General features: G+C 42.0%; 1 protein-coding gene across 1 annotated transcript in view; it reads left to right on the forward strand.

The window, feature by feature from the left end:
- Window positions 1-3,032: 3,032 nt before the first annotated feature.
- Window positions 3,033-18,776, forward strand: part of MOSMO (modulator of smoothened) — a 59,014-nt gene continuing 43,270 nt past the window's right edge. Inside the window, exon 1 of the mRNA XM_045993204.1 lies at window positions 3,033-3,249. Coding sequence (XP_045849160.1) covers window positions 3,144-3,249 — 106 coding nt within the window. The 5' untranslated portion in view covers window positions 3,033-3,143. The remainder of the gene's footprint in view (window positions 3,250-18,776) is intronic.

An 18,776-nucleotide genomic window follows, 5' to 3' on the forward strand; every position in this document is an offset into this window, starting at 1 on the left:
AAAGAGAAGAGTCCCAGCAGCTTTGCTTATGGGTGGGTGAAGGTTTGGGGAAGTTCTATCACTAAAGCAGAGTGCATGACTCTGGGAGTCTATTAAGTAAGAGGAGGGAAAGAGGCCCAAAGAGGTGACAGGACTTTACCAAGTTCAAGGCAGAAGAAGGGGTGGGACTGAAAAACAGTTTTGTTTTCTTTCTGTTCCATCACATCACCTCTCCTAACCCTTAGGGTTTGTGTCTGCTGAAATCTAAACTGGGATATGGAGGAGAAAGGAACTGATCTATCCCGTACATCTCAGAGAGGCTTGGGACTGTGAAACACCAGATACACTGGAAGTCAAGAATGAGATGTGGGGCTAAAAACAGGATTAACAGGAAATATGTAAACAGATTATTTGGTCCTTGTCCACTCCTCCCCACCCCCACCATGCTGGTTGGAAAGAATGAATGGGATAGAGGACTGTTGTCTAAAGTGACGTGTCACCATTAAACTGGTAAAAAAAAAAAAAAATCTCAATTTTTTTTTAACTTCACACTTTTTTTTCTATAAATTTAAGCATAGTTGACATATATTAGTTTTGGGTGTAGAGTAGTGATTTGACATTCGTATACATGATGAAATGATCACCACGGTAAGTCTAGTTACCATCATACTGCTTGTTCTTATCCTTTAATCTTAGATTCAGAAGCTTTTGTGGAGGGGCAGAGATAGGGGGGACTGGGAAGTACCACCCAGGTAAAAGGAGAAATTTATACATGTATTATTTATGTATTATTTATTTTATTTTATTTTATTTTAGAGGGGGTGGAGGGGCAGAGGGAAAAGGAGAGAGAGAGAATCTTAAACAGACTCCACACCCAACACAGGCCCCATGCGGGGCTTGATCTCCGGACCCTGAGATTAAGGTCTCCGGACCCTGAGACCTTAGCCAAAACCAGGAGTCAGACGTTTAACCGACTCAGCCACCCAGGTGCCCCATGTAGGATTACTAGGCAACAAAGACTCTGGATAAGAAGCCAAGAATATGACTGCATCAAACTCGAGTACTTAAAATAAAAAGTGAAGCCCTCCTACAGTAATGTGACATGCATATCTGAATCCCTGGAATGTATCAGTCAGCCTCTGCCAATTTCTGCGGCCGGAGAAAACTAAATGCTATAATATCTATTTTTTAAATCCTCCCCCACCCCCCGCCCCAGGAGACCAATGTTTGGACCGGAAAGTCTATAGACTAGCAATCAAATCCCTCCTCACCCAGTCTATGTGGTGACACTGATAACTCTCGGTGGGTTTCTGCAAGGCTCTTGGACTTAGTGGAATTTGAAACTCGCTGAGTTTTGTTAACATGTAGGCATTCCAAAAATAGAGACAGATGTCACTCTTCCAGGTTTTTCTAGAGATGACCTATGTGGCATTTAGGGAGAAAATGAGTGTCCCATCTCCTATTTGTTCCATGGGGGACTATCCAGGAAAGAGCGAGCTGGATCCAAAGTTAGGGTTAATGTTGATCTGGTCCATGAGTCATGAAAGAAAAAGAAACGTCCACAGCAAAATTGTAGAGGAGAGATCATCTGTATTTCATCATAACAAATCATTCCAAGGTCTTGTTTTTTTCTTGCCTTTATCCATCCAAACACAACGTCTCCTCAGGCCTCAACTCAGTAAATAGTATCACCAAACACCTGGTCACTCAGGCCAAAACCTTAGGAGTCATTCCTTTGGCCTCTCTTTCAGACCCTCCCCCATTGTGAGTTAGCCATTTTCCTTGCCTACAAAATAGCCAAAGCTGTACACTTTTCTCCGATTTCACTGTTCTCATCCTAGCCAAAGCTACATTTCTCTCCCCTAGAGTACTCTGCCTGTTAACTGGTATCCCTGCTTTCAATCTTGCCCCCCTCCCCCCCCCCCACTATTCTATCTTTACAGATTAAATAAGACCTTGTCAGTCTCCTGCTGAAAACCTCCTGTGCCTTTCCCTTCCGCTTAGAACAAAATCCAGACTTTTTGCCATGGTTCCCAAAGCTCTACCTTTGGCCTCCACCTACCTCTCTCTTTTCATACTACCCTGCAGCCAAACAGGCTATTCCACAGTTCCTTGAACAAGCCGACCTCTTCCCTGTCCCTTCCCCTAACCCTCTTTGCACTTGCTTTTCCCTCGGTCTGGAGGAGCCTTGCCCAAATCCTCACAGGTTAAGTCTTCATGATCTTGATCTCAGTGAACCTTCCCTGACCATCCCGAGCATCACCGCAGGCCTCCGTCGCCCCCCCCTCCCCAACCCCCCGCCCGCCATCAGACGGACTCCCCCATTTAATACATAAACCGACACCTGAAAAGATCTTTATTTTATTAAAGATAAAATTTTAACGTGTTTGTCTCTTCCCCGGCAGGAAGTAAGCTTCCGGAGAGTGGACACTTTGTCTCGTCTGTCCAGTCCAATACCCCCACTAGGTGTCGACAGTTATCTCCTAAAGGGGCAGCCCCGGAGCGCACCCACGCGGAGGGGGCAATGCTAACACAAGGTGACAAGGGCTGTAGGGGGACCCGAGTCACTTGGCAGAGTCCCCCACCTACCAATCCGGTCTCCCTTATGAAAGCCTAAAGGCTGGGGGGCATTTTGTCACGAAACAGTCATTCAACAACGACAACGATTATTATTGGCAAGAAAGTCAAAAGGCGGCGTGGCCTGCCGGAAGAGGTGCGGGGTTAGGGCCCGAGCCGGGAGCCGGTCCCGCTCCAGGGCAGCGAGGCGGATGGCCGAAGACAGGCCGGCGGAGCGCAGCGGTGCCTGGAGCTTTCGGGAGGGTCGGAGCGGCGGGCCCGGGCTGCGAGGCGGGCAGCAGAGGCGGGGGGACCGAGTAGGGATGCCCCGGCCCGGGACCTGGCCCGGGCTCGCCGGCGCCGCGCTTTCGCTTCCGGGTGAGGGGCGGGCGAGCAGAGCAGTTCCGGGGCGGGCGGCGGTTCCGGCTGTGCGGGCCGCACCGCGGCTACTGGTCCCGGGCGCGCGGAGGGCGCGAGTGGCGCGCGGGGGCCGAGGGGGCGCAGACGGCGGCGCGGGGACTCCGGGCCCCGGCGGCGGCCCATGGGGCGGGAGGCGTGAGGCCGCGGCCTGCCCGGGGCTCGGGGGGTGGGGGGAGCGGGGCGGGGAGATGGATAAACTGACCATCATCTCAGGATGTCTCTTTCTGGCCGCCGATATCTTCGCCATCGCCAGCATCGCCAACCCGGACTGGATCAACACCGGGGAGTCCGCGGGTGAGCGGCGGGCGCGCGGGGGGCCGGGCGGGGGATTGGCTGAGGGCTGAGGGCGGGGAGCGGAGGGGAGACCCGGCTGAGGGGAAAACGGGGCTGGAGGGTGCGAAGCGTGGACTGGCCTGAGGAGGGCGGGGGCGAGAGGCGTCTGGGGCTGCGGGACCGGGAGCCCGGGGGGCCCAGGGGGGAGAGCGGATGGGGAAGAAAACGCGCGGTCGCGAGCGGCGGGACCCTCGGGCTGAGGGGAGCGGCGCCCCAGGCAGAGCGAAAAGTGGCGGAGGGGCGACGAGACCAAGGCTGGACTGGCGGGTCCCGGACGGGGAAGAGGGGTGGTGGCGAGACAGTCACCGGACCTGAGGGACCGGGGAGGAACAAGCTTTGTCCTGGTTTGGGGGGGGGGGGGCGAAAGTCCAGGTGGGAGACGGGAAGAAACCGATTTGAAAAAAACTGAGGTGCCTGTGAAGGAATTAGAAACTAGGCGGAGAGCCGGAGCTGGGGCCGGGAAGGAGGCAGCCTGTGGGGCAGAGCGAGTACCCCCAGAGAGCTGCGTGAGGAGTCAGGTCCCGGCCCCGGAGGGAGCTGCGGCCGGGCTCCTGGTGGCCGGACCAGACAGGGTTAATGGTGCTGGGGGAGCTGGCGTGCTCGGCGAGGGCGGAGGGTCTTCCTCCCCGCGCCCTAGTCTGTCCCCTGCCCGCTTGGCAGTGTTTAAGACGCATGTGGCTTCCGATTTTCCCTTTGAAGTCTGTGTGATTATAATTTTGCTTTATTTTAGGCCCGGGAGCTATAATAATACTAATAATAAACTTCGTTTTATGGAGCATCTTTCATTCCAGCGCATCACAAAATGCTTTAGAGATCTTAATAGTAGTTACAAAATTAAATAACACATTAGAGTTTCAGGCAGCCCAGCAGCAGCAGCAGTGGCTGCTGTAACACCACGGAGCTGTAGGCAGCAGAGAAGAGGTGGTGCCCTCAGGAGAGAAGTAGGCATCCTTCTGAAGGGTATCCCAGGTGAATGCCCTTGCAGGGTTTTTCTCATCTTGGACCACCTCATACGCACACACACACACACATTCATTTTCTCTCTGTCTCTCTCTCTCTCTCTCTCTCTCACACACACACACACACACACACATACACACACTCACTCACTCAGACCTGTGAGACCAAACCTCTAATTAATGTCACAGCTGTCAGGAGAGCTGATCAGAATGAAGGAATGAGCTTGTTTTTTAACTGCTTGCTCAGTGCAGGTGAAGGGAATATTGGGGGTTGGGAATGTCAGACTCCCTCCGTGAATAATTTGTTATAAAAATGTATCACTGTGCTGTCAGAGTTACTTCTTAAGTATTACTTATGGTTCTGTATTTATCCTGCAGTATATTTAGCTCTTAAAAAAAGCTGTAGCTGGGACATTTGTTGCTCCCTCCTCCCTCCCTCCTCTCCTCCATCTAGATCTAGTAACACAAAATCATGCTGTCACATTTACGGGTTATTAAAATAACACATTAAAAAAATTCTCCTTTTCTTGCCTTTACACGTTTTAGCAGAGCTTTTAATTGTAAAACATGTATGATTATTTTGATGTGATTGAGCTGTTAGCTAATGCTACTGTTATATATTGCAATATATAAATGTATCAAATACATTTAAGCATACACTTTGTATGCCTAATTACACAATGCTATATGTCAATTCTATCTGTTTTTTTTTAATTTGTAACGTGAATAAGAAAATGTTCGGAATGGTTTGGAATTTGAAGAAACTATGGGCTGTTTCTGAAAATGTTGACAATGTCAACTACTAGTTTCTGCAGTTATATGTGTGACATCCACTTCATGGCCTGTTGTTTTTATCTTAATTATATGTGCAATGACTTCTTTCATGAGACTTACTTTGGGACCTTAGATACTTAGGGCTGAAGAGGTTTCACTGTTCTAACAGAGAAGATGCTTTTTGTGAAGTACTTGTAGCTGAATCCCAAAGTAAATGTCCATGGGAAAGATACACAGTTGATCCTTGAACATGGGTTTGAACTGCACTAGTCCACTTACACATGGATTTTCTTTGATAAGAAGAAGTCTTATAGTACTGTAAGAAGAAATCACTGTAAGAAGAAATCAAATCTTCTTTGATAAGAAAAATACAGTACTGGAAATGTATTTTCTCTTATGATTATCTTAATATTTTCTCTAGCTTGCTTTATTCTAAGAATACAATGTATAATACATATAACCTACAAAACGTGTTAATCAGCTATTTATGTTATTGGCAAGGCTTCTAGTCAGCAGGCTATTAGTAGTTAAGTTTTGGGGGGAGTACAAATTATGCATGGATTTTCAACTGCGCAGGACAGGAATAACTCCTTCATATCAGTAGATAAAGTCTTCAGCTATGAGTTGCTACAGAGATGGGAGGGACAGAAGTTCATGACTTGAAAGAAGTAGAATGTGTTTGAAATAAGTAAATAGTTGGAGAGAAGGCATGTCAACCGGTGATACAGGAGGATTGTCTAGCAGCGTGGAAACCTCATTGAAGTCAGTGGTCAAGAACATAGAACATGGGCTGCCTGGGTGGCTCAGTGGGTTAAAGCCTCTGACTTCGGCTCAGGTCATGTTCCCAGGGTCCTGGGATCGAGCCCCGCATCAGGCTCTCTGCTCAGCGGGGAGCCTGCTTCCTCCTCTCTCTCTGCCTGCTTCTCTGCCTACTTGTGATCTCCGTCTCTCAAATAAATAAATAAAATCTTTAAAAAAAAAAGAAAAACATAGAACGTGATAAGCCATCTGCCTTATTGACCTTCTCTGGTAGTGCTCAGCTGCTTTGATACCAGTGCATGGTGAAAGCTAGTAGAAGGTTTCATTTGTGTTTGGGGTTTGTTAACAAAATGCAACAGAATGATAGAGGAGCAAAGATGTTTAACATATTGGTCAAAATGTCATAATGATGGCTCATAGATTTTCAGCTGGATAAAAAGTAAAAGTGATTAAAGGAAAAAAGCTGATGTATTAGTCAGTGAATAGCAGATGTACATGGTCAGTGGAATAGTGGACCCAGTAGAATTGAAGACCTGACTGGGAGTGATTGATAAAGTGGAAGGACGGGATTATGAACACAAGGTCCAGAGTGACAGAGGGGATGTGTGGCTAAAATGGGTGGAGGAGGTAGGTTTTTTTTCTTAACAGTTTCCTTCACCGTCTTAGGAAACCCTTCAGTTAAATATTCTGTAACATGGAAGAGGAATAATAGGAGGTGGTAGGAAATTTTTCAAAATCATATCTAACCTATATTTCTTACCTTAAATATGTCAGACAGTAAGCCCCCAAAATTAAATGGGATGTTCCTTTATTGACTTGTGCTGTGATAAGATGCACCTGAACTTTGCCTGGTACAGCATTTTTATGCTCAATGTACACTTTTATCTGAGCAGAAAGATCTAGTCTTGAGTTTAAAAAAAAAAAAAAAAACCTGGACAGAATTACACCTTCCAAATCAATGAAACATTTACAGGAAGTTCGGATAAGATGGCAGAGGTGACAGGACTAGCTTTATTCCAAGATCTCCACAGAAGTGACAGCCTAACAGCAAAAGTTAAGTGTTGGTTCCCTTCAGTGCATGAAATACAGCATATTTTGATGGTGATGTTTTTATTTTTTTTTAAAGATTTTATTTATTTATTTGACACAGATCACAGTAGGCAGAGAGGCAGACAGAGAGAGAGAGGGAAGCAGGCTCCCCAGTGAGCAGAGAGCCCGATGTGGGACTCGATTCCAGGACCCTGAGATCATGTCCTGAGCCGAAGGCAGCTGTTTAACTCTCTGAGCCGAAGGCAGAAGCTTTAACCCACTGAGCCACCCAGGTGCCCCTTTAGTGCAGTTTTTTTTTTTTTTAAGATTTTATTTATTTATTTGACAGACAGAGATCACAGTCAGAGAGGCAGGCAGAGAGAGAGGAAGGGAAGCAGGCTCCCTGCTGAGCAGAGAGCCCGATATGGGGCTTGATCCCAGGACTCTGGGATCATGACCCGAGCTGAAAGCAGGCGCCCCCCTTTAGTGCAGTTTTTAAAGTGGACAAAATATATTTTGACAATTGAATACTGGAGCTGAAAGGTTCTGCAGGTGTAATTTGAAAACCACTGCAGTGAACTAGTATGGAAAGTTTCAGGATTCAAACCCAAACTTCATCACTTATTAGCTCTTTGATTTGGAGCAAGTTACTTAGAGTCTTTCTTTACAGTTCTTCCTCTATAAAATAGAATATTAATAGTACCCACCTGATTGAATTGTTATGATTGAGTTCATCCACGTAAAACATTTAGAACAGTACCTGACATATAGTAAGTGCGCATTAAATGTTAGATATTGTTGTATTGCTGTTGTGGTATGATAACATATCCCAGTTTTGGAATTAAAGCTTCTAATTTTTTACTGTGAGAACTGACATATTTTCTTTAATAGATGTTCTTGGTAATAAGGAAATATCAAGAATAATATGGCCAGCCTTAGCAGAAGTCAGATTAATCTTCCTCTTGGCATTGGACCTTCTGTATCACTCCTGTCACTGTTCTTCATTTCGTCTTTCATCACCATATTCTGGTTTCTCCACTCTTCAGTTTCTACTTGAACTATAAAAGAAGGAAATAAAATCTCCACAAACTAAAAACTAAATAGGTTAACTTCCTAATATCCTGGCTAATAAACTGTATTATCATAAGGTTGTGGATCATGCTTCATACTGGCAGAATTTTTAGTTAGATTTTATTGCATTAGTGCAAATACAGAGAAAGTACATTCATTTTATTTTCATCTCTATGGTAACATTTCCTGGGCTTGCTCTGATAGCTTGTAGGTTATGCACAAACTTTGGAAGGTGTAATGAAACAGAAGTAGATACTGTATGTGTGAGGAAAGTACACAGGGAAGCACTTTAGAAAGGACCCTTAGTGGTTCCTATAGTAAAAAAAAAATATGTTGAATGTCAGGTGAATATAAGGGCAAAAATTGCATAATTCTGATGTGTTGGGTCATATTTCTTCTGGCTACTGGAATTCAGCATCAGTAACAATATCTTTCATTTTATATAGTGCATTATAGTTTTTGGAGCAACCTAACATCCATGACTTGATTTGATTTCTTAGGCTTTTTATATTTTGCCGAGGTAGAACAGTCATTTCCACATCTTTTCCCACATGTCAGTGCTTTGCACATGAGATTTGAGTTTCAGTGTTGCAGACTTCCTTCAGGTAAACTCTTCATTGAAATAGTACCGATATCTTATTTATGCACACCTTTCATTTACTTAATGGAGGAGCAAGATTGAAAGCAGGGATACCAGTTAACAGGCAGAGTACTCTAGGAGAGAGAAATGTAGCTTTGGCTAGGATGAGAGTAGTGAAAATGGAAAAAAGTGTACAGCTTTGGCTATTTTGTAGGCAAGGAAAATGGCTAACTGACAATGGGGAAAGGGTTGAAACAAAGAGAGTCCTCAGGAATGACTCCTAAGGTTTTGGCCTGAGTGACCAGGTGTTTGGTGATACTATTTACTGAGTTGAGGCCTGAGGTTAAAATTCAAGTGGCTGAAGTTCTTGCCAGATTTTCAGAAGAGGGGAAGAAGGAGATTTGGGTTTTAGTCTTAAAGTGGTGTCCTTGGCTTTCTACAAGTTCCTTAACCTCACTGTCAACTGTTTCCTCATCCCTAAAGAGACATATTTTGTGGGGGGAAAAAGTTTTTTAGTTTCATCAAGTTAATTCTAAGAAAGTCAGCAACTCAGCAATGCTCCTTCTGATAAATGATCTAGAGATCCCTTTATTGAGCCATCATTCCTCTACACCAAGGATTTTAGTGACCATTTAGAGTTATGCCATCCCATGCCCAACTATCCTATGCCCAACTATCATCTTTCATAGTTTAGTGTTCTTAACAGAGAGTTCCAGATGTTTTCCAAAAGTCTCTTCTAGTACATTAAGGAACTCCTCTTTTGTGTCTGAGCAGATTTCCCTCTATACAGCTGGTTATCACACTCACTTTGTAGTGTGTGGTAGTTAGTATGTTTATTCCTGAAAAGATTTTCATTCTTACTCTTTTTTAAATTGTTTAGATTGGATGTTAGAGTGTTTAAGGAGTCATAATAACAGACACACTCTTTCCTGCTTATATTCTGAACTGAGGGAGAAAAAGAATAGAATCCAAAATTTTATTTTATTTCTGATTAAAAGGATATTGGAGAATGTGGCTGTTATCTGTGGACAGGCATCTTCCTCTCACTGGATCTTACAATTGAACAGATTAATCATCCATTCCCAGGCAGGATGGAGGCACCTGCCCTATAAGGCTTCCAGCATGAAAGAAGAGAGAAAATGAGTACTACCTATGGGCAAATTGCTCCAAGGGCAAAAAGTTGGACCACATATGCCCAGTTTTTTCTCCTACTAAACTGCTTGCTAGTCAAATGAAGTCATTCCTTTGACATGGAAAGGTTTAAGTGAGGAGACACATAAGCTAAGAGCATTATGCTACAGCCCCCGCCCTACTCCATTCCCCCATGGGGGAGAAGGCCATTTGAAACCTAAGAGATGGCTGACCTTTTTTGGGGGTGGGGAGAAGAAATTTCTTTCTGCCCAAGGATAAAAACTGGCAGGTGCTTGGGGAAGTGAAAGACTTGAAGAGGGAGTCATTTTCCTGTTGTGCTGCCCACTACCTTCTCCACAGGAAATCCTGGTAAACCTCAGATAGGAGACTGGGTGCTTGACATCTGTCATTTAAGATCTACAAGTGGATCTGGCCTACAAATTGGGGTCCTTGGTTTAGAACATTAAAATTACAAGCTATTCAAACAGACCTGTTTATTAAATACTAGAAAATTATTAAATAGTGCTTTCCCCTGAGTAACAACTAAAGTAACAACTTCAGTGATCACAGAAGTGTTTTACCATGAAGGAGCTCTGTAACATCAGTTTAAACAAACGGAGCAGTCTGTCCAGAACTTCATTTTGTTAATCACCTTGGACATGACTTTTAGTGAAGGACAGAATTTGATTCTAACTAAGAGGGCAAAAATCTTGCAATTGTATTCGCCTTTAATTTAAGAAGCATTCACAGAATTTCTCCAATGGTCTTTTGAGTCTTTTTCCAGTAAATTGCTTACACACTTCACAGCACTCACCGTAGCACATACCCTCTCTAGTGTCCATCACCCAGCCACCCTCTCCCTACCCTCCCATCCCCCAGCAACCCTGTTTGTTTTGTGAGATTAAGAGCCTCTTATGGTTTGTCTCCCTCCTGATTCCATCTTGTTTCATTCTTTCCTTCCCTATCCCCAACAATCCCTTGCCCTGCCTCTCAAATTCCTCATATCAGAGAGATCATATGATAATTGTCTTTCTCTATTGACTTATTTCGCTCAGCATAATACCTTCTAGTTCCATTCACGTAGTTGCAAAGGGCAAAATTTCATTTCTTTTGATGGCTGCATAGTATTCCATTTGTGTGTGTGTGTGTGTGTGTGTGTGTGTGTGTGTGTGTGTGACATCTTCTTTATCCATTCATCCATCGCTGGACATCTAGGTTTTTTCCATAGCTTGGCTATTGTGAACATTGTTGCTATAACCATTTGGGTGCACGTGCCCCTTCGGATCACTACATTTGTATCTTTGGCGTAAATACCCAGTAGTGCGATTGCTGGGTCGTAAGGTATCTCTATTTTCAACTTTTTGAGGAACCTCCATACTGTTTTCCAGAGTGGCTGCACCAGCTTGCATTCCCACCAACAGTGTAGGAGGGTTCCCCTTTCTCCGCATCCTCACCGACATCTGTCGTTTCCTGACTTGTTAATTTTAGCCATTCTGACTGGTGTGAGGTGGTATCTCATTGTGGTTTTGATTTGTATTTTCCTGATGCCATCACTACAATCAATTTTAGAACATTTTTAGTACCCTCGAAAGAAACCCCCATCCCTTAGCCATCACCCTTCAACTTTCTGTTCTTAGGCAACTGCCAGTCTTTCTGTCTCTAAGGATTTGCCTATTTTGGACATTATATATAAATGGAATCATACAATATGTGGTCTTTTATGATTGGTTTCTTTCACTTAGCATGTTTTCAAGGCTCACATCCATATTATAGTAAACATTAGTACTTCATTTCTTTTTATGGCCAAATTAATTTATCCATTCATCAGTTGAACATTTGGGCCAGTACATTTCTTTTATTTCAAAGAATAAAACTTCCTTAAAATGGGCCAAGTGGTACTTCTGTTTATTATTAATTAATTAATTAATTAATTTTTAAAAGATTTTATTTATTTATTTGACAGAGATCACAAGTAGGCAGAGAGAGAGGGAGGGAAGCAAGCTCCTTGCTGAGCAGAGAGCCCAATGTGGGGCTTGATCCCAGGACCCTGGGATCATGACCTGAGCTGAAAGCAGAGGCTTTAACCCACTGAGCCACCCAGGCACCCTTTTATTGTTTTTTTTTAAAAGTGGCATTACCAGTGTAAATAATACTTGGCAAATAATAAGAACTTTGAGTAAAAATTCAAAGAACAGTCTCTTTTATAGTGTTCACAGGACATACTTGAAGCTTGAAATCATTTATGATGTTGTAAATTTCACAGTGTAAGCCAGATTTTCCAATATGAGATTAGATTCCCTGAACAAAGCATTTATTTCCTTTACAACTTTGGTTTCAGAAGTCCTCTTTTTTTACTATTACCAATAGGGATGTTGGCATTTCAGGAGGAAGAATATAAGCTAATAGGCCTAAAAGTTTTGAAGAAGGGGAATTTGGGACCAAGAATATGGACAGAAGCCATGAGTAAATGGAAATCACCAAAAGGCAGGAAATTTCAAAAAAGAAATGAAAGAGTGATGATACCATTGCATTTATTAGACAGACCAGACTTCTTAAATTCTGTCACTTGGCTGTTCAAGACAAAGCTTTCAAAGCTGGCATAATGTGGTCACATACGTCAGCCCTCCGCTATTTAGCGGGGTATGATCTACAACAGTATTGTTGTTTAACCCCTTTTCTTTTCTTTTCTTTTTTTTTAAAGATTTATTTATTTATTTATTTGACAGACAGAGATCACAAGTAGGCAGAGAGGCGGGGGCGGGGGAAGCAGGCTTCCTGCTGAGCAGAGAGCCCAGCGTGGGGCTCGATTCCAGCACCCTGGGGTCCTCACCTACGGAGAAGGCAGAGGCTTTAACCCACTGAGCCACCCAGGTGCCCCTTAACCCCTTTTCTGATAAATATTAGGTTTGTACTGGAGTTGCAACAGAGTAAAATTAAAATGGTCCCCCAGGATTTAGAGGCAGCCATATCTAGATATGATTCTTGGATTCCCATTTTATAAGTTTTATGATTTGGGGCATGTAATTTGATTTCTCAGCTATATAATGGGGACAGTGTATTTATTTCAAAGGATGGTTGTGAGGAAACAAACCGTGGCGTATAAGGAATTAGCACATGGTCTGGTACATATCAAAATGCTCCAGTGTTGGTCGTAATTATTATGTAAAAAGTCAAAACATTTTTAATTGTTTAATATTCCCCCTTTTATTGCCTGTCTTGCTTACAGCTTGCTTTGTTCTAAAAAGAGACTTAAGGCAACATGGTGTGTCAGTATTTGAGTATAACTGAAACCCAGCGGAGTCCAATCCAGGAAAGACTGCAAAGTCCTTTGTAGTGGTAATATCACCTTGATGGGACACATATAAGTACCAAAGCCAAGGCCTGCATTGGGTTTATATGTCTCTGGAACAGATTGAAGAGGTTTTCTAAATGAAAGGCAGCCTAACATCATAGAAAGGGCACACGGGTTTTGGAATCATACCAAAACCAGCATGTAGTCAGATGCCAGTCCTGCTATTTACTGGCTGTCTAATTAATTTTAGACATGTTGTAGTTGAGTTTTTTAAATTAGTAAAAATTATATCATTCAGATTTGATTAATACTTTTTTCAGCCCTTCCAACTGTTAGCAGGTTCAGAATCTCAACTTTCTGTTCTTCTATAGTGCATTATGAAAATCCTTTAGTTCAGAAGTTTGGTGTTTTTTTTTTTTAAAGGTTTTGTTTATTTATTTATTTGAGAGAGAGTGCATGGGTTCAGGCTAGAAGAGGGAGAGGGAAAGAATCTCAGGTGGACTCTGGGCTGAGCACAGAGCTCGACGTGGGGCTTGATCTCCTGACCCTGAGATCATGACCTGAGCTGAAACCAAGCGTCAGATGCTTAACTGACTGAGCCACACAGGTACCCCCAGAAGTTATTTTTAAAGGAATTTACCCAAGAGCTAGTAATCTATAAACTTTATAGTTGAGTATCAAGAGTCAGTTAGTCTCACATCAAAGGCTAAAAATACATTTGGAATATATGAGATCGTTGTTTCTTTATAGAGACCTGGCAAATAGTATAACTGAAAATTTAGTTTTTGTTTACGGAATAAAATTTCTTATAGTTGTCTTTAGCATCTGTAATGCAACTGTGAATTTTGGGGGTTTTTTCTGTACTTCATTTTAATGCATAGTTAAGCAGTTGGGCCATATTACATAATCTTGTAGGGGAAATTTGGTCAAATAATGAAGTTTAAGAAATTGTTATTGTTGGATTGTAAATAAGAGCTTAATCATGCAACTTGAATGGATAATTATTTACATAGTGACCTTCTTTTATATCCCCTAAATAACCCAGGAGATTAGGCTGTACAGTGATAACAATAACAGTGTCTAGGTAAAAATTTCATATTTATAGCTTTACCTGTCTATGATGATTTATGTAAACTTGACATCATATCTTTTGGTAGTCAGAATATTTTATTTTCAAGCTTTGGAACTACACAATTTTTTCCAAGTGCTTTCTCTGATTCTCTGCCCAGCTAGCCGCTGACTGCTAAAAAGTTCAATACTTGCAGCACCTGATCCAGTTGATCACAACAGATTAGATACTATGGCTATATTATTTCATTCTTTGTTGCAGACTGTTTAGCAAAGCTATTATTGAAGTCCTAGAGAGGTTAAACAATAGCCATGAAAGAACCTAGGAATCTTTGAATATCAAGGTTCCTAAAAATAAGTGTCTGGATCAAAGTCACCCTTCAATTAATATGCCTATGCAAACTTTGCCAAGTATTCTTTCATGAACTGTAAATTACAGGGAGGAGAATCCTTACCAAATATTCCATGAGCAAGTAGAATGTGATGTTCTTTTGGGATTTATTGCTTTAGAGTTGACAAAATAGAGAAGCATGTGGATTTGAGGTGTTGCTGTCAATGATACATATATTTATGAGTATATACCAAAAATGTGTAATTTACTTATATGACGTTTCAATGTATGATTCCCGTTTCAAAGCAAAGTGACATTTCTTTGAACTACTGCTCTATTTTTTTTTTAATTAGGAAGAAAAGGCTGCACTTTTTTATATGTCTGTTTACACTAGCTTTGCTATAAATAAAAGTTCACATTTGGCATTTTGACACTTGGCTGTTGTATATATTGAGCAAAAAGCAGCTGTTGACTTTTAATATAGATCTGTTCAACCAGGGACTATATACTGCTATCATTAGAGATTAAACAGGAGTAAAGATAAATGCAGTCGGTTGGGTCAAGTAAGGAAGTAGGAGAGCAAAATCACACCTGGTCTCCCCGTTTCTGGTGTATGCGCAGTGAGTTACTCACCTGGAACATCACTGGATCTACTTTCAGCTATAATAATAGAAGATTAAAAAAAAAAAAAAACCAGACCCTGTTCAAATTAGTTCTGCTGACCAGACCACTAACTTAAAAGACGAATATCTCTAAGACCATTTCATTTTTAACCATTTCATTTTAAAAGTACCATTCATTTAAATAAAATCTTTAATATTCTATGAGTACCACTGGATTTTATTCCAGACAGCATCATAATCAGTGCTTATTGAAGTATATGTGGTCTGTAAAGAACTGTATTAAACATTCTGAGAGTTTGCATTTATGCAAATGAAAAAGTATTTTACCCTCAAGAAACCTACACTGTATTTGGGAAGATAAAATTATATGCATAAGAAATGTGTCAAATACGTGATGAAACTACTTTCTGCCCAGGTGTTCGAGGAGGAGATGACATTTGAGCTTAACAGATGATACACTTAATAATGAATATATATATTCATATATATATATAAATAATGAATAGTTAAATAATTATGAAGGTTTGGGCATTGCTTGTCCTTGAAGGTAAAATGGCATACTGAAATTTCCATTCCAGTCCTTTTCCAAACATTGCTGCTAAATTCATCTTTCTAAAGGATAGATATTATTATAATACTATTATAATCACAAATGCTTATATAGCATTTACTTTATGACATCATGGTTATTTGTGTGTCATGCCTGTTTTCTAGTAGAAATCTATTAGATTATTATTTTTTTTAATTTATTTATTTGACAGTCAGAGATGACAAGTAGGCAGAGAGGCAGGCAGAGAGAGAGGAGGAAGCAGGCTCCCTGCTGAGCAGAGAGCCTGATGTGGGGCTCAATCCCAGGACCCTGGGATCATGACCTGAGCTGAAGGCAGAGGCTTTAACCCACTGAGCCACCCAGGCGCCCCTGTTAGATTATTTTTTTAAGTTCCCTAAGAAAAGAGAATAGGATTTATTGATCTCTGTACCTTAGGTAGTACTCAGTCCAACCTTGCGTGTGGCAAGAAGTGGGAGGTGTTATGTTTGACATTAAGATTTTGAACCAAGAAAGCTCTTTTCCACTTACTAAAGGGGAAGCTGCCTGATTCTTGGATTGTTGAAAAAAGCCCATTAGATCTTCAAATTTCCTCAGTTGAATTCTTTTTTTTTCAGTTGAATTCTTTTTAATAGATTCCTTTTATTCCTTTATTCTAACCTTATATTTGGTTAATGGTCTGACTAGTATAAAATATAAAGTAGCGGGGCACCTGGGTGGCTCAGTGGGTTAAGCCTCTGCCTTCAGCTCAGGTCATGATCTCAGGGTCCTGGGATTGAGCCCCACATCGGGCTCTCTGCTTAGCAGGGAGCCTTCTTCCTCCTCTCTCTCTCTGCCTACTTCTCTGCCTAGTTGTGATCTCTCTCTCTGTCAAATAAATAAATAAAATCTTAAAAAATATATATATAAAGTAGCAAATAATTTTCTCAATTTTGAAGGCATTATGCCAATGTCCCTTAACAGGTGGTCTGTGGGGTGCCTAGGTGGCTCAGTTGATTATTGATTATTGGTTAAGTGTCTGCCTTCATGCAGGATCAGGTCATGATCATGGGGTCCTGGGATTGAGCTGTGTGTCAGGCTCTCTCCTTGTTAGGGAGGGAAGCTGCTTCTCCCTCTTCCTCTGCCATTCTGCCTGCTTACTCTCTCTCTATCAAATAAATTTTTTAAAATCTTTAAAAAAAAAAAAAAAGATTTTGAACCTGGAGTAGGGAATAGAATTGGGAACTTGGGAGAGTGAGCTGATTTATTGGCAAAAGTGATAAGTTTGGGTTAGACATGTTATATTTGAAGTCAGAATACAATATCCAAATAGAAACAAACTAGAATCAAGACAGGGTAATATTTGGCATTCTGAATCTTACCTCATTTTTACAAATATGATACTTATATACATAGATCAAATTATTGTTTAGTAGCTAAATATCCACAGAATGTAGCCTTTTAAAAAAAATTTATCAGTTGGTTTTCATTTTGACGGTAAGGCCCAGCTACCATATAGTCATTTCCAACTTTGATTAAAAAAAAAAAAATTCTGGGGCTCCTGGTTGGCTCAGTGGGTTAAAGCCTCTGCCTTTGGCTTCTGGGATCGAGCCCTGCATCAGGCTCTCTGCTCCTCTCTCTCTGGCTGCCTGTCTGCCTACCTGTGATCTCTGTCTGTCAAATAAATAAATAAAATCTTAAAAAAAAAAAAATTCTAAGATGAGGGGCGCCTGAGTCCGACTCTTGATTTTTGCTCAGGTCATGATCTCAGGGTCATGAGATCAAAGCCCCGCATCAGGCTCTGTGCTGGGCATAGAGCCTGCTTAGGATTCTCTGTTCCTCTCCCTGTCTCCACTCTCCCTCTCTCTCTTTTTTTTAAACAATTTTTAAAGGATTTTATTTATTCCTCTGAGACACACACACACAGAGAACATGAGCAGGGGAAGAGGGAGAGGGAGAAGCAGACTCCCTGCTGAGCCAGGAGCCTATTGTGGGGCTCGATCCTAGGACGCTGAGATCATGATCTGAGCCGAAGGCAGATGCTCAACCATCTGAGCCATCCAGGTGTCCCTCACCTCTTGAACCCATGCACGCACGCACGTGCCCTCTCTCTCTCAAATAAATAAATAATATATATATTATAATGTGAAAGTTAATCTGTAGGTTGAATGGTTGGTTCTCTGGATCAATGTAGGTGTTAGATTACTAGGTTAGCCTAGTAAGACTATGTTGCAACTGAAGTATTTGCTTCTATAACAACAAAAAAAGTATAGAGCAATACAGTTGCATTGCTAATAGAATTTTTATTTATTTATTTATTTATTTATTTAAAGATTTTTATTTATTTATTTGACAGACAGAGATTTCAAGTAGGCAGAGAGGCAGGCAGAGAGAGAGAGAGGAGGAAGCAGGCTCCCTGCTGAGCAGAGAACCCCATGCGGGGCTCGATCCCAGGACCCTGGGATCATGACCTGAGCCCAAGACAGAGGCTTTAACCCACTGAGCCACCCAGGTGCCCCACTAATAGAATTTTTAAAAAGATAAAAAGGGCTGAGAAGGGCGCCTGGGTGGCTCAGTGGTTTAAGCCGCTGCCTTGGCTCAGGTCATGATCTCAGAGTCCTGGGATCGAGTCCCGCATCGGGCTCTCTGCTCGGCAGGGAGCCTGCTTCCCTCTCACTCTCTCTGCCTGCCTCTCTGCCTACTTGTGATCTCTCTCTGTCAAATAAATAAATAAAATCTTTAAAAAAAAAAAAAAGGCTGAGAAAAGGAAGCTTACTTCTCTGATACTTTAATTTGCCAACTTGACTTTAAAGCTTATGACATTCCTATAGTCAGTGGTATTGTAATAGTGGTGTGTGGGGGCAGGTGGCAGCTATGCTTGTGGTGAGCACAGCATAATGCGTAGACTTGCTGAATCACAGTTGTACACCTGACACTACTGTAACATTGTGTCAGTTGTACTTCAGTTAAAAAAGGCTTATGACAGTCCTTCTCTGTGATTATAGGTGCTTCACTGAGATTCTTTTTGTGTTTGTCAATAATATTTTGTGTCATTTTTTGACTTTGCCTATCTGAATAAGATGAGAGAAGGCGCCTGGGTGGCTCAGTTGGTTAAGTGACTTCCTTCAGCTCAGGCCATGATCCCAGAGTCCTGGGATCGAATCCCGCAATGGCCTCCCTGCTCAGTGGGAAGCCTGCTTCTCCCTCTGACCCTCCCCCTTCCAGGCTGTCTCTCTCCTTCTCTCGTTCTCTCTCTCAAATAAATAAATAAAATTAAAATAAAAAAAAGAAGAAGACGAAAGAATTTGCAGAAAATATATGTTTAGGGGATTTCCTCAGGTGGAA

This window comes from Meles meles, chromosome 21, assembly GCF_922984935.1.
Source record: "Meles meles chromosome 21, mMelMel3.1 paternal haplotype, whole genome shotgun sequence".
Taxonomy (NCBI): Eukaryota; Metazoa; Chordata; class Mammalia; order Carnivora; family Mustelidae; genus Meles; species Meles meles.